Genomic DNA, 14,957 nt, shown 5'->3' with positions numbered 1-14,957 from the left:
ATGAAGTTGACCAGTTCTATGAAGCCCTACAACACCTTCTAGAAGCAACGCCCAAAAATGATGTGCTTATCATCATGGGGGATTGGAATGCTAAAGTAGGAAGCCAAAAGATAACCGGGATTACAGGCAAGTTTGGCCTTGGAGTACAAAATGAAGCAGGCCACAGGCTGGTAGAATTTTGTCAGGAGAATACAATGGTCATAGCAAACACTCTTTTCCAACAACCCAAGAGACGACTCTACACATGGACGTCACTACAGTGTCAGACGCACAGGAAACTCACAACAAAACTTATTCAAAAGAAAAATAGTTTTATTGATTAGCACTATACGCATTGGACTGAAAGTCAAATCTGACTTGAAGCCAGATTTGCCTCAGCTTATCAATACATTTCTCCCGCCCAAAACTTGACAGTTCCCAAGGAGGGGGGTTAGTGAGGAAAGACATATGTGAAACAACAACAGGATTCCAAACTCCCATCCTTGAGAGAATTGACAACAACCCTGTGTGCCCATAACAAGATAAGGTTAGAATAACATCGCTATTCTATTTTATTGCTACAAACTACAAGGCCGGGGCTAGCAGGCGCCAGGTTCAATTAAGCAGTATAACTGACATGGAGGAACTCAGGCTAATTTATGACAGAGATTCTACAATCCTGACATACAGAAATCAGACGGTCAATACAGAAATCAGATTGACTATGTGCTCTTCAGCCAAAGATGGAGAAGTTCTATACAGTCAGTACAAACAAGACCAGGAGGTAATTGTGGTTCAGATCATCAGCTTGTTGCAAAATTTAGGCTTAAATTGAAGAAAGTAGGGAAAAGCACTAGGCCATTCAGGTATGAACTAAATCATATCCCCGGCGAATATACAGTAGAGGTGACAAATAGATTTAAGGAATTAGATCTGATAGACTGAGTGCCTGAAGAACTATGGACGGAGGTTCGCAACATTGTACAAGAGGTAGCAACTAAAACTATTGGGATGAGAGAGATTCAGACACACACACAGGTATCCGAGTGTAAGGGAAGTCTGCGGACTTTCAGCCGAGCTCCCCCGTAAGAACAGCATCTTTTATTAACGTCACTTTCACATGACATGTATCCATGTATCTCTTTTGGCCTTCAGACACAGAAGCTTCTTGCATGTAAGCGTACAAGCAGCTAATGTTCTTTGTGCTTGCTACTTGCATTGCGATAACAGTGTGTTCAGCAGTTCACTTTAGCAATACACAGACACACACTCTAGGCCTGCACCACATAAAACCATCCCAAATAAAAAGAAGTACAAGAAACCAAAATGGCTGTACAAATAGCTTTACAAATAGCTAAGGAGAGAAGGGAAGTGAAAGGCAAGGGAGAAAGAGTACGATACACCCAACTGAATGCTGAATTCCAGAGAATAGCTAAAAGAGATAAGAATGCCTTCTTAAATGAACAGTGCAAACAAATAGAAGAAAACAATAGAATGGGGAGGACCAGAGATCTTGTCAAGAAAATTGGAGATATAAAGAGAACGTTTCATGCAAAGTTGAGTATGATAAAGGACCAAAATGGTAGGGACCTCACAGAAGCAGAAGAGATTAAACAACGGTGGCAAAATTATACAGAAGAACTATACAAGAGCGAGCTTAACATCCCTGATGACCACAATGGGGTAGTTACTGACCTGGAGCCAGACATCCTGGAATGTGAAGTCAAATGGGCCTTAGGAAGTCTGAGCAACAATAAAGCTAGTGGTGGTGACAGCATTCCAGTTGAACTATTCAAAATCTTAAAGGACGATGCAGTAAAAGTGCTACACTCAATATGCCAGCAAATTTGGAAAACTCAAGAGTGGCCACAGGATTGGAAAAGGTCAGTTTACATACCAATCCCAAAGAAGGGCAATGCCAAAGAATGTTCAAACTACCGCACCATTGCACTAATTTCTCATGCTAGCAAAGTTATGCTCAAAATCCTACAAGCTAGGCTCCAGCAATATGTGGACCGAGAACTTCCAGAAGTACAGGGAGGATTTCGAAGAGGCAGAGGAACTAGAGATCAAATTGCCAACATACGCAGGATCATGGAGAAAGCTAGGGAATTTCAGATCATCTACTTCTGCTTCATTGACTTCATTGACAGCTTGTTGCAACATTTAGGCTTAAATTGAAGAAAGTAGGGAAAAGCACTATGCCACTCAGGTATGAACTAAATCATATCCCCGACGAATACACATTAGAGGTGACAAATAGGTTTAAGGAATTAGATCTGATAGACAGAGTGCCTGAAGAACTATGGACGGAGGTTCGCAACATTGTACAAGAGGTAGCAACTAAAACCATCCCAAAGAAAAAGAAATGCAAGAAATCAAAATGGCTGTCTGAGGAAGCTTTACAAATAGCTAAGGGGAGAAGGGAAGTGAAAGGCAAGGGAGAAAGAGAAAGATACACCCAATTGAATGCAGAATTCCAGAGAACAGCTAGAAGAGATAAGAATGCCTTCTTAAATGAACAGTGCAAACAAATAGAAGAAAACAATAGAATGGGGAGGACCAGAGATCTTTTCAAGAAAATTGGAGATATGAAGAGAACATTTCATGCAAAGATGGGTATAATAAAGGACCAAATTGGTAGGTACCTCACAGAAACTGATTTTAAAAAGGTGGCAAAATTATACAGAGGAGCTATACAAGAGCGAGCTTCACATCCCTGATAACCACAAGGGGGAAGTTACTGACCTGGAGCCAGACATCCTGGAATGTGAAGTCAAATGGGCCTTAGGAAGTCTGAGCAACAATAAAGCTAGTGATGGTGACAGCATTCCAGTTCAACAATTCAAAATATTAAAGGACGATGCAGTAAAAGTGCTACACTCAATATGCCAGCAAATTTGGAAAAGTCAACAATGGCCACAGGATTGGAAAAGGTAAGTTTACATTCCAATCCCAAAGAAGGGCAATGCCAAAGAATGTTCAAACTACCACACCATTGCACTCATTTCTCATGCTAGCAAAGTTATGCTCAAAATCCTACAAGCTAGGCTCCAGCAATATGTGGACCAAGAACTTCCAGAAGCACAGGCAGGATTTCGAAGAGGCAGAGGAACTAGAGATCAAATTGCCAACATACGCAGGATCATGGAGAAAGCTAGGGAGTTTCAGATCATCTACTTCTGCTTCATTGACTATGCTAAAGCCTTTGATTATGTGGAGCACAACAAATTGTGGCAAGTTCTTAAAGACATGGTAATTCCAGAGCATCTTATCTGTCTCTTGAGAAACCTATATGCAGGTCAAGAAGCAACAGTGAGAACCGAGCATGGAATCACTAACTGGTTCAAAATTGAGAAAGGAGTTCGGCAAGGCTGTATACTGTCGCCTTGCCTATTTAACTTGTATGCGGAGCACATCATGAGAAAGGCGGGGTTAGATGAGTCACAAATTGGGATCAAGATTGCAGGGAGAAATATTAACAACCTCAGATATGCAGATGATACCACTCTAATGGCAGAAAGCGAAGAGGAACTAAAGAACCATATTGATGTGGGTGAAGGAGGAGAGTGCAAAGGTTGGCTTGAAACTCATCATCAAGAAAACTACGATCATGGCATCTAGCTCTCTCAATTCCTGGCAAATAGATGGGGAAGAAATGGAGGTAGTGACAGATTGTATTTTCCTGGGCTCCAAGATCACTGATCCAAGATGGGGACTGCAGCAAAGAAATTAAAAGACGCTTGCTCCTGGGGAGGAAAGCTATGGCAAATCTAGGCAGCATCCTAAAAAGCAGAGACATCACCCTGCCAACAAAAGTGTGTCTAGTCAAGGCTATGGTCTTCCCAGTTGCAATGTATGGCTGAGAAAGTTGGACCATAAGGAAGGCCGAGCGTCAAAGAATTGAGGCTTTTGAACTCTGGTGCTGGAGAAGACATTTGCGAGTCCCTTGGACTGCAAGGCGAACAAACCGGTCAGTCTTAGAGGAGATCAGCCCTGACTGCTCCTTAGAAGGCCAGATCCTGAAGATGAAACTCAAATACTTTGGCCACCTCATGAGAAGGAAGGACTCCCTGGAGAAGAGCCTAATGCTGGGAGCGATTGAAGGCAAAAGAAGAAGTGGACGACAGAGAATGAGGTGGCTGGATGGAGTCCCTGAAGCAGTAGGTGCAAACTTAAATGGACTCTGGGGAATGGTAGAGGACAGGAAGGCCTGGAGGATCATTGTCCATGGGGTCGCGATCGGTCGGACACGACTTTGCACCCAACAGCGACGTGGGTGAATCAGCCTTTGATGGTGCAGTTGCTGTTGTTGGATCCAGTGATAGGGTTGTCTGGATGTAGGTGACAGCAAAGGTGACTTGTGGGTTTGTTGCAAGCGGCGGCACCCGTGTCCGTGTTCAGGTTAGGTGTTGCATTACTGTGGGTGTGCGACTGGGTGGCGGCGGGGGCGTTGGTCTGTCGGCAAGAATAGCCGGGACGGAGGGGGGCGGGGGCGGGGGCGGTGGGCGTGGCCGGAGAGCCCCTCCCTCCCTCCCTCCCTTGCTTGGCGGCGGGCGGGCGGGAGACAGAGAGGGCGGCATGGCGTCGTCGGTGGGCAGCGGCGCGGCGTCGTGTGTGCGCTGGCCGGGCCGCTCGGGGTCCGGGCCGGGGCCGGGGCCGGGGCCGTGGGGCTGGGAGGCGCTGCCCGGCCTGCAGATCCGCTCGCGCTCGGTGGAGCAGACGCTGGTGCCGCTCGTGGCGCAGGTAGCCGGGGCGGGGGGACGGGGGGGGGGCCCTTCTCTTCGGCCCGGGCAGGGGGCAGCAGTGGTGGGGGGGGGGCCCGGGGGCCCGCAGCAACCCAGCCCCGACCCCTGGCGAATCCCGCGGGCCTTGGGCTCGGTCCGGCCCCGGGCGGGCGGGCGGCGGCGGCGGAGGCCTCGGTGGGCGACTGAGCGGGCGGAGTCCTTCCGAGGCGGGCTGGGCAGCCGGGATCCCTCGGCGGCCAGGGGGGGGCCAGGCTGGTGCCATGGCGACCCCCACCCCCACCCCGCCCCCCTCCGCCCAGGCCAGACCCGTGGTGGGCCCGGGGGGCGCTGGACGGGGCTCCCGGCTCCTCCGTCGCGGAGAGGAGAGGAGAGGAGCGCGGAAGACGAGGCCGGGCCGCCGCACAACTGACTCTCCGCCGTGGCCCGCCCGCCCGGCCTCCCTGGGGCCCCGCGGGCAGCTTTGCCCCCCCCCCCGCTGGAGAAGGAGGGCGAGAAGCCGGAGGGGTCCCGAGGGCGGGGGGGGGCGGGGGAGGGCAGCCTCACGGCTCAGAGGTGACACGAGGACCATCTCCCGCCGGCTGTCCTTCGGGGCAGGGGTGCTCCAGTCCGGAGGGCTGCAATTAATGCAGCAGAACTTTCAGCTAAGCCTCCAGAAGAGGTTCCTGGCAGCTGGGGGGGCTCCCCAGTGGAACAGGCTTCCTCGGGAGGTGGCGGATTCTCCTTTTTTGGAAAGTTTTTAAGCAGAGGCTAGAGAATGATCTCACAGAAATGCTGATTTTAGGCACTTAGGTAGATTGTGAGTGGGTGGGCAGGAAGGGAGGTGCCAGGGTTTGTCTCTTGTGGCCCTTCCTGGCATCACCTTGGATGGTAGGTGAATTCCCTCCAGGCCAGGCTGGATTCTGCAGTTTTTGGGTGGTGGTGGTGGTGGTGGTGGGGGGGATCACTTGGACAGGAAATGGGAGTCATTGTGGGTGAGCAGGTAGCTGGAAGTTCCTGCGTTGTGCTAGATGACCCTGGAGGTCCCTTCCAACTCTATGAAGCTATGGTCAAGGGACTCTGCATTTTGAGAGGAGATCTGATCCAAAGCCCAGTTCTTGTGCCAGCTGGGTCCCCAGGACAAACACATAGGCAGACAATGGGCCCAGGCTGCACTCCAGAGCAATCTTTGGACCGCCCCAAATGATATATCCCCATACTCCAGAGACTGTCCCCTAGAAGAAGACAGAAAACGCTGCCTGGTCCAAACATTGGTTCTGGCACCACAAGCTTCTATTTGGAGTACCACCAAGAAGCCTATATTACAAAGAAGATTTTTTTGAAATGTCTGCACCCTCAAAATATAGTTTGAACTATTACATATCACACCCACCACGTTCAGGAGATTCTGCCCTCTAAGAGGACATATGCTGTTTCCTGGTCCAAAGCCCACTTCTTGTACCAACAGGCCCAAAGTGGGGTCAGGACAAATGGACACATAGGAAATGGGATCAAGCTGGACCCCAAAACTACCTTTTGTGAGGATGAGAGATTTGGTGTTTTTTAATTGTCTTTTTGGGGCCTGTCTTGCAACAGGTTTTCTCTAATCTGTTTCTTGACAGGTCAGGTGGATGTTATATTTCCAAAAAAGTTTGTAGTAGATCTCTCAGATGAAAATCTGTTTACATTGGAACAGATGCAGCTATAGCGTGGAGACTGGCTGTATACAATGGATTGTTTGGTATGTTTAGGATGGTAGCTGGAGGTATGTAGAGATGTTTGTCCATCAGTAAGTTTCCAATATAAGATGCTGTCTATGCGTCCATTGTGTATTTTTACAGTCATGTTGAGATGTTACCATCAGGTTCCCTAATAATACTTTCTGATTGAAGATATCTCTTTATTGAAGAAGAAACAAAATGGCACTACTGCATTCTTTGCTGAAACTAAAGTTCCCCACAGGCTACAGTCCTATAAGTCTCACATACACCTTCCCCATGTCCAATTTTGGGCACAAAAATCCCAGATGACACCATCCCTGTGCTTCCCATGCCTCCCTCTGGGATAGTCAGCAAGGTCAGTGATAAGGACCCCAGCTTCAAAGGGGAAGACACCACAGATTTACTGCAATAACCCCCTCCCTCAGGAATGGCATCTCCACCAGGCCCTGAAGAACAGGCCTTGACACACAGGCTAAAATACATCACAGCAAGCAATTAAAATCCACAGCACTAAGAAGCCCCCTTGAACAGGAATGAACCCCCAGATCATAGCAAGATCTTGTGAACACAGGGTCTTGACAAATTTCCAGAAAATGTATTTCTTGCATAGATTGGGTCATTGCCAGGTTGATGGTGGGGTGAAAGTCGTTGAATGCCTGGTAGAATATGACCAGGGCTTTTTTTACCATGGATGATAAAAATGTCATCAGTGTGTTACAAGTATAAGAAAAATGTGGGTGTGTAGGCGTTTAGGAAGGGTTACTCCAAAGTGGCCATAAAGAAGTTAGCATACTGTGAGGCCATGGGGGTGCTGACTTCAAAAAGCCGTGGACAAAATTGAGAGAGTTCAGAAGAGAGGGATGAAAACGATCCAGGTGCCAGGCCCTATGAGGAAAGGTTGAGGGACTTGGGCATGTTCAGCCTGGAGGAGAAGAGGCAGTGGAGAGGGGACAGGGTTGCTGTCTATTTGAAAGGGGGTCACTTGGAGGAAAGCAGCGAAAGCAGAGAAGGATGTAATGTTGGCAACAGAGGGGAGGACCTGCAGTAAAGGGCTTAAACTACAGGAAGAACAATACTGTATATCAGGGGAAGATAATTTCACAGTCAGAGTAGTTCTGCAGTGGCCGTCTTCAAACAGCAGCTGGGCAGATACCTATGCAGGATGCTTAGGGCTGATCCTGCATTGAGCACGGGGAAGGACTAGGTGGCCTGGATGTCCCCTTCCCACTCTAGGACTCTAGGATTATATGACTGTATTGTATTTTTATACTTTTCTATACAAATTTGGAGTTTTGCTATCTAATCTAACTCCTACATAAAATAGTTTTCATAAGAAACTGGCGTATATATCAGTGCGCTCTTCAGTGGGTATCTCTGTTAACTGTTGTAATTTTAGCAGGGTTTTTAAGGGACTTTGTACCTTTATTTTTATCTTGTAACCCACCATGAGCCAGCTCTGCTGAGAGTGGCAGGAAATAAATTCTCCTCCTCCTTCTCCTCCTCCTCCTCATTCATAGAGATAAGGTAGTCCTTAGGACGGACCCACTCTTCATTCCAAAAGTGGCTTCTAATTTCTTTGTTTCCCAGGAAATCAAACTTCCCACCTTTTCCCTCGTGCCCTCCTCTCCTGAGGCATTAGATCTTGCATTGCGGAGGTGTATAAGAGTGCGGAAAGAAATCCCACAGGGCATTACAGCTCATTCCCTGTGAAGTGCTGGGGCTCGTGTGGCCCTTTCTAAACATGCCTCAGTGGATGAGAATTGCAGGGCGGCTTCCTGGTCCACTCCTGTGACCTTTATTAGGCACTATAAGTTGGGTCTGTCTGCAGCTCAGGATGCCTCCTTTGGTCACAAGATACTGCAACATGTCCTGCATTCTGACTGCTTGCCCACCCATCTGAGGGACTGGATGTCTGACTGACCTATGAAAGAAGGAGCGTTGGTTACTCGCCGTGAGGGGTCCATCCTATCCCTCCTCTTGGAATGCAATACATGGGTCTAGATGTTCCGTAAGTTCAGAGAGTAATGTAGTTGCTGTTTAATGCAGTTTCTTAGTGTGCTGTTCTTTAAAGTTTTTTCTTGCACTTCCTGTGCCCTCTTCCCCGTGTCTTCTCTTACCTTCTGGATCCTGCGGATAAATGTGTTTTTTCACTACTAGATACTCTTGCAGGATGTGGACTGAGGAAGGAAGGGGCGGTTTCCCAAGGAGACAGGAACTGCAAAAGGATTGGACCTGCCTCCCTCAAAAAGAGGTGGGAAACACCCACCAGGATGTCCTTCTGACCTTGTGGGAGAAGGACCTCTCATGGTGAGTAACCAATGGTTGTTCTTAACCAGGGTTTCGTCACTGTCCTGGAAGGGTTTTCCAAACAGGTGGGAATTAATTAGTTTTCATATTTTAAAAAATTGCTAAACATTTATCAGTTAGTATATGTGTTCATGTTGGACACCCCCCCCCATGGCCAATAATAGGTCTAAAGTGGGAGGGAAGCTGGGTTGGCATCTTACCCCTTTGCTGTGAACCACACTTAGGCTAACTGAACACTTCTTATGCTTTTTAAAAATCTAAATGCATGCAGACTTAATCTGTCAGGTATGCAGCTGAGTAACAGATTTAACTCTGGGTAATATTACCACCACTTGAAGGAGTTCAGAAGCTTGAAGCTCTGTCAGGGTGCGCCTCCCCATTGGCCACTTGGCCCTCGAGTGGCACTCGGAGGGGCCAATCAGGAGCCGCTTCACGGCTCCTGATTGGCCCCTCTGAGTTTTTATCATGGACAGGCCCTGCCCTTTCTCCGCCCACACAGCCCTTAAAGGGCTTTATTTTTACCGCTCTGCGGAGCGGTTTACAGGTATTATTATATGTGTGCCACATTTGATATTTCAGTACCTGTGGGAAAAAACAGATGCAAAATAGGCGCTGAGCCTTTCTGCTTTCTCTGCATCCTCTGTTAGAGTTTGTCCATCTACACCCAACAGTGGGCCTATTGCCTCCTTTACGTTTGATCCTCACATAACTGAAATATCTTTTCTTGTTACAATGGGCTTCCCTGGCCAATCTTAGCTCACTCTCAGCTTTGGCCTTTCTGATAATTGATCTATAGTAACCTGTAGGTACTCTTCTTTAGAGCTCTGTCCTTCCCTCCATTTCCCTTTTCTTTCTTAGTTCCTCTTGAAGGTTCTCTGTTCATCCAAATAGGCCTCTTAGAGCTCCTTCAGTGTTTTTGTCTTTTTGGGATAGTCATGGATTGAGCATGCAATAGCTCTTGTTTGAGTAGCGCCCACCCTTCACATGCTCCCTTCCCTTCCAGCATTCTCGTCCATGGTATGACACTCATCATGTCTCTGAGTTTATTAAAGTTTGCCCTACGAAAATCCAACATCCACGTCTGGCTACAAGCTTCCTTGCCCCACCCCCTCTCAAAAGGAGTTCTATGAGGACATGGTCACTTCCCCCTAGGGTCCCCACCTCCTTCACCTTATCCACCAACTCTTGCCTGTTGGTCAGTATTAAGTCCAGTATGGCTGAACCATTCTCTAGGTAGATTAAACCCATTACTGTGACTCTTATCCTCTGCTGCCAACAGGAACCTTTCCCTGCCCTCTTCTAAGTGATGACCTTTTAAAGATCGAAATTATGTCCCCTCCTAACTTCCTCCAGGCTGAACATTCCCAAGTCTCTCAGCCTTTCCTCATAGGGTTTGATCCCCTGGCCTCAGATAATCCTTGTCACTCTCCTCTGCACCCTCTTGATTTTGTCCACATCCTTTTTGAAGTGAAGCCTTCAGAACTACGCACTTTACTCCAGGTGTGGTCTGACCGATGGGGTTCTGTAAGAAAGAAAACAACACTCACCAGCAGCTCCCGAGCTGGCACTTTCTCCCTGCCCAGCTGTTTGCTCTGATGAAAGTTCTTTGGGTCCAAGGGAAGTGATGGTTCCCCCCTCCCCCCTCAAGACAGACCAGAAGAACTGCCCTATTTCCCAATCCTTTGAATGTAAGATTAAGGGGAAATGGGAAAAGTAATAGTTTCCATCTTTTCTTTAAAAGTTGTACACCTTACCACACTATACAAAGTATAGATTACAGGCTCCCTTTGTTGATGGGCTTATGAACACAATACAGTCCTCAGATTTGGTTTCAGAAGATGGGAAAGGATCCATCAGGGACGTGATGGATGGAAAATCAGATACAGCTCTTCAGAAAACCCACAGGGTCATGGCTGTGTTAATCAAGGCTTCCATTACAAATTCTGTGTTTTCAAGGGTAGCTATTGCAGGGTGCAAAACCCTTTTATAGTTGATTGCTGGGTTAGTATTTGATTTTATATATGGTAGCCATAAATATTTTGTTTAACTTTTGGGGGGTGTGCTGTACACTTAGAGCCAGTTTGATGTAGCAGTTAGGAGTGCGGACTTCTAATCTGGCATGCCAGGTTCGATTCTGCGCTCCCCCACATGCGACCAGCTGGGTGACCTTGGCCTCGCCACGGCACTGATAAAACTGTTCTGACCGAGCAGTGATATCAGGGCTCTCTCAGCCTCACCCACCCCACAGGGTGTCTGTTGTGGGGAGAGGAATGGGAAGGTGACTGTAAGCCGCTTTGAGCCTCCTTCGGGTAGGGAAAAGTGGCATATAAGAACCAACTCTTCTTCTTCTTCTTCTTCTTCTTCTTCTTCTTCTTCTGCTTCTGCTTCTGCTTCTGCTCCTTCTCCTTCCTCCTTCCTTCTTCTTCTTCTTCTTCTTGGTGTAGTGGTTAAGAGTGGCAGCCTGTAATCTGGAGAGCCATGTTTAATTCCCCGCTCAGCCGCATGTAGCCACCTGGTTGATTTTGGGGTAATCACTGTTAGCTGTTTGCGCGGTACAGCCCTAGCAGGGCCCCCCCACACTGGCTCCCCCTTCCCCTGGAAAGCTCCCCTGAGTGCTCCCCAGGCATCCTAACCTAACTAGCCCCAGATTATTATTATTTTTTAGATTTAGATTTAGATCATTTGCACTAAAAATACCCACACCCTCCCTACCCCAGCAACCCACAACTCACCCTACCCATACCACCCACCTCCCTGATACTCCTGCTCAGTCAGAACAGCTTTCTCAGTCCTGTGGCGAGCCCAAGGCCACCCAGCTGGTTGCATGTGGGGGAGTGCAGAATCGAACCCGGCATGCCAGATTAGAAGTCCGCACTCCTAACCACGACACCAAACTGGCTCTCTTATCATTCATAAATAAATAGAGTGAGAAAAATTTTAAGCAGAATTCTTTAGGGTATTTGAGGGTTTTATCTACATACTAGCCACTAAGCCTGCTGTATAACAGTGGAAGTGTGTGTGTGTGTGGGGGGGGGGGGGGATGCGGAGGCACAGAGAGGCCTCCCCGCGGCAGGCCCCATCCCCAAAGGTGGCCAGGGAAGTTGGCTGGGGGGGGGCAGGCCGTGATCTAGGCGGGAGCAGGCAGCCATTAGGAGGCTGTGGTGGGGGCTCCGGGTCTGTGGGGGCAGCGGCGTGGAGGGTAGGGTGGCAGCTTGTGTGGGCCACTGGCGGTGTGGCCTCCTCGGGTGGGGGTTTCCGGGGCTGAAGAAGTGGTGCGATGGTGCAGGGTTTGGGCGGGTGGGACGCAGGTGGGCCATTGTGGTGTCCGACGGCAGTGGCTGGTGCAGTCTGCCACCACCTCCTGGCTTGCTGATCCAGCGGCTGGCCTTCTGTGGCCCCAGTTCTGCACAGGCGCTGTGTGTGCGCAGGCGAGAGGTGAGCAGGCGATTAGGGAGGGCAGGTGGCTTAGGAGCTGGACACTGTCCTGAGGCCGGACACACTGCACCCCCAGGGCAGCTTCCCAATTATATGAAGGAACCATGGATAAGTGTCCCTTGTTGTAAGTGTCCCTGATACCATTCTGGACAGGAGTGGGCTAGAAAACTAACCCATAAATAAACACATAAATGCATTCTTTGGTGCGCTAGTTGCCTGGGAGTCTCATTGGTTCCCCACCTGTGTCTGTAGATAACCACTCTCATCAACCATAAGGACAAGCCAAAGCGGTCGGACAAGACTCTAAGAGCAGTCCAGCAAGTGGGCCAAGCTGTGAACGTGGCTGTTGGGAGATTTGTTACAGTGGGTGAAGCAATTGCCAAAGAAAACCAAGAGCTAAAAGAGGAGATGAAGGTTGCCTGCTTTGAAGCCAAGCGAGCAGGTAGGTGGTGGGCTGTTGTAGAAGGCCAGGGGCAGGCCGTCCTGGGTGTCTACGATTGGGTTTAGGATTCCATTGATTCCTCAGAGCATCCTCTTTGGGATATGGCAAGAAAACCCCAGCTCCCTCCTTGTCTAAAACTGGCGTTCCCAATCCCTGCATTTCCAGGGGCCGCTCAACAGAGCAGACAGTGTGGAGGATGTGGTAAAGGCAGGCCAGACCTCAAGAAGGAGCCCTGCAGCACTGGCAGAGGCCATGGGACTGACGCTGGGCATGAGGGAGGCTGTGGGCTATGCCCCCTTTCTCCTCCTAGCAAAGCCCAGTTCATCATGTGATGTTCCCGCATCATCCATTCCTCTCCTCCTGCAAATGGGGTGGGGAAAGTGCCCAGTCCTGTGGAAAAGTCTAGGTCCTGATTCAGGGCTGAGGGGGTGGGGCTGGCCCAGTGGCAGAGCTTGTTCATGGCATGCAGAAGGCCCTCGGTCCAGTCAGCGTCTGCCGTCTACCTGGTGCATGCATCAAGGATGTCACGGAAAGGCTGCAAAGGCTCGTAAAGCCCACGGATCATTATCCCTTCCTCTTCATTCACGTGGGGACCAATTAGACAGCCCGGTGCAGCTTGGAGCACATGAAGAGAGAGTTTGCGGCTCTGGGGGAAGAGGTGAAGGGCCCGTGAGTGCAGGTTGTGTTTTTGTCAGTTCTCCCTTTTGATGGCTCTGGCTTAGGAAGGGAAAGAAAAATAATGCAGATAAATGACTGGCTACGCTATTGGGTAGCGTTTGTTAAAGGTTCAAAGTTTTGGACCGTATCTCAACAACAATTTGTAAATTTGGCTGCGGAGGTGCGGTTTAACTTGGAATAAAATATTCTCAAATTCTGAAAATGGTGCTCCCAGATTTGGTATCTTAACAGGTTCAGATTTAAACCTAGACCTTAATTGATTATATTCTAATTTGTTTCTATTTATTTATTTCTATATTTCTATGCCTTGTTTTTTAGTTTTTGTATATCCTTGAATAGTCAATAGTTAATAGATCTTTATATTTTAAACACGGTAGCCTTTTTTGTTGTGGTAATTTTCAGGAGTCCAGTAGACCTTTCATTGAGATTGCTTTTCTCCTTTCTTTTGGTCTTCATTGTGGGCCAAAGAATACTGTGAAATCCCTTGCCAAGTCCTGTATTTTCAAGATGAAGTCTCTGGCCGTAGGATCCGTGATCCCGTCTGCTACTGCATGCAGATATAGTTTCAAATTGGTACAGCTTGGCCACCTCTTTTCATCTTGTAGAAGTCTAAAAGCCAAACTTGGTCTCTTGTAATTCCAAATAAACTTATTTATCTCTGCTTGCCACTTGTGAATGGTCTTATGTTTAATTGATAAAGGCAAAGTTAAACTTGCGTAGGATGTTCATTTTGATTGTTGCCATACAAGCTGACCATGAAGGTTTTTGCTTAGTCCATCTTGCCAGATCCAATTGCACCTTATTCCACAGCTTTGAGTAGTTGTTTGACATTAGGATGGTAGGATCCGCTCCAGGGTATACTCCAAGATATTTAACAGTTTCTGGGTAAACTTCGCAGCCGGAGTAGTCTCTGATCCATTGCCTCTCAACATCCAATGCTCCAATCAGTATAATTTCACTTTTGGCTCTATTGACCCTATAACTGGACTGTAGCCCAAATTCTTTTTAACAGTTCAAACAGTTCTGGTGTGGTCGTCAATGGGTCAGTTAGAGTGCAAACAACATCACCTGCATAGCTTTTTTACTTAAATTCTTTCCACCTCCATTTTTATTCCGGTAAACTTGTCCAATGTTCTTATCTTATTGGCTAACATTTTCAAAGCCAAGTTAAATAACAGAGGCGAAAATGGGCAACCTCTATTATAATATGTATAAAATAAAGACCAAGTAGATTGAATTGTAGTAAATGCATCAAATAATCTTGTTAGAAAAAACAATGTTATCTTATAGATCAAAAATATTAACAAGATAGATATGGGGGAGAAGAAAAGAAAAAGGGCGGGATAAGGAATGGGGAAGATAAAGAAAAAACAAAAAGAAAAAAGAGAAAATACTGGCAAATACTCCGGAAGATAGAGACAGAGTTCAACGAGATCTGAACACAATGGAAAAATGGGCAAATGAGAACAAGATGCAATTTAATAAAGATAAGTGTAAAGTTCTGCATCTGGGTCAGAAAAATGAAAAGCATGCCTACTGGATGGGGGATACGCTTCTAGGTAGCACTGTGTGTGAACGAGACCTTGGGGTACTTGTGGATTGTAAACTAAACATGAGCAGGCAGTGTGATGCAGCGGTAAAAAAGGCAAATGCCATTTTGGGCTGTATCAA

General features: G+C 47.7%; 1 protein-coding gene across 7 annotated transcripts in view; it reads left to right on the top strand.

Annotated features, from left to right (window-relative positions):
* Nucleotides 1–4,524: 4,524 nt before the first annotated feature.
* Nucleotides 4,525–14,957, top strand: part of CTNNAL1 (catenin alpha like 1) — a 106,665-nt gene continuing 96,232 nt past the window's right edge. For 2 of the 7 annotated variants that reach the window (XM_077310387.1, XM_077310386.1), the window contains exons 1-2: nt 4,527–4,725; nt 12,419–12,608. In XM_077310387.1, coding sequence (XP_077166502.1) covers nt 4,561–4,725; nt 12,419–12,608 — 355 coding nt within the window. In that variant the 5' untranslated portion in view covers nt 4,527–4,560. Of the gene's footprint in view, nt 4,726–6,325; nt 6,469–8,581; nt 8,732–12,418; nt 12,609–14,957 lie in introns of all 7 variants that reach the window. The other 5 variants (XM_077310391.1, XM_077310390.1, XM_077310392.1 and 2 more) reach the window with 5 other exon arrangements.

This window comes from Paroedura picta, chromosome 14 (assembly GCF_049243985.1).
Source record: "Paroedura picta isolate Pp20150507F chromosome 14, Ppicta_v3.0, whole genome shotgun sequence".
NCBI lineage: Eukaryota > Metazoa > Chordata > Lepidosauria > Squamata > Gekkonidae > Paroedura > Paroedura picta.
The sequence above is the reverse complement of the archived record's forward strand: the minus strand, read 5'-3'. Positions and strand labels throughout refer to the sequence as shown.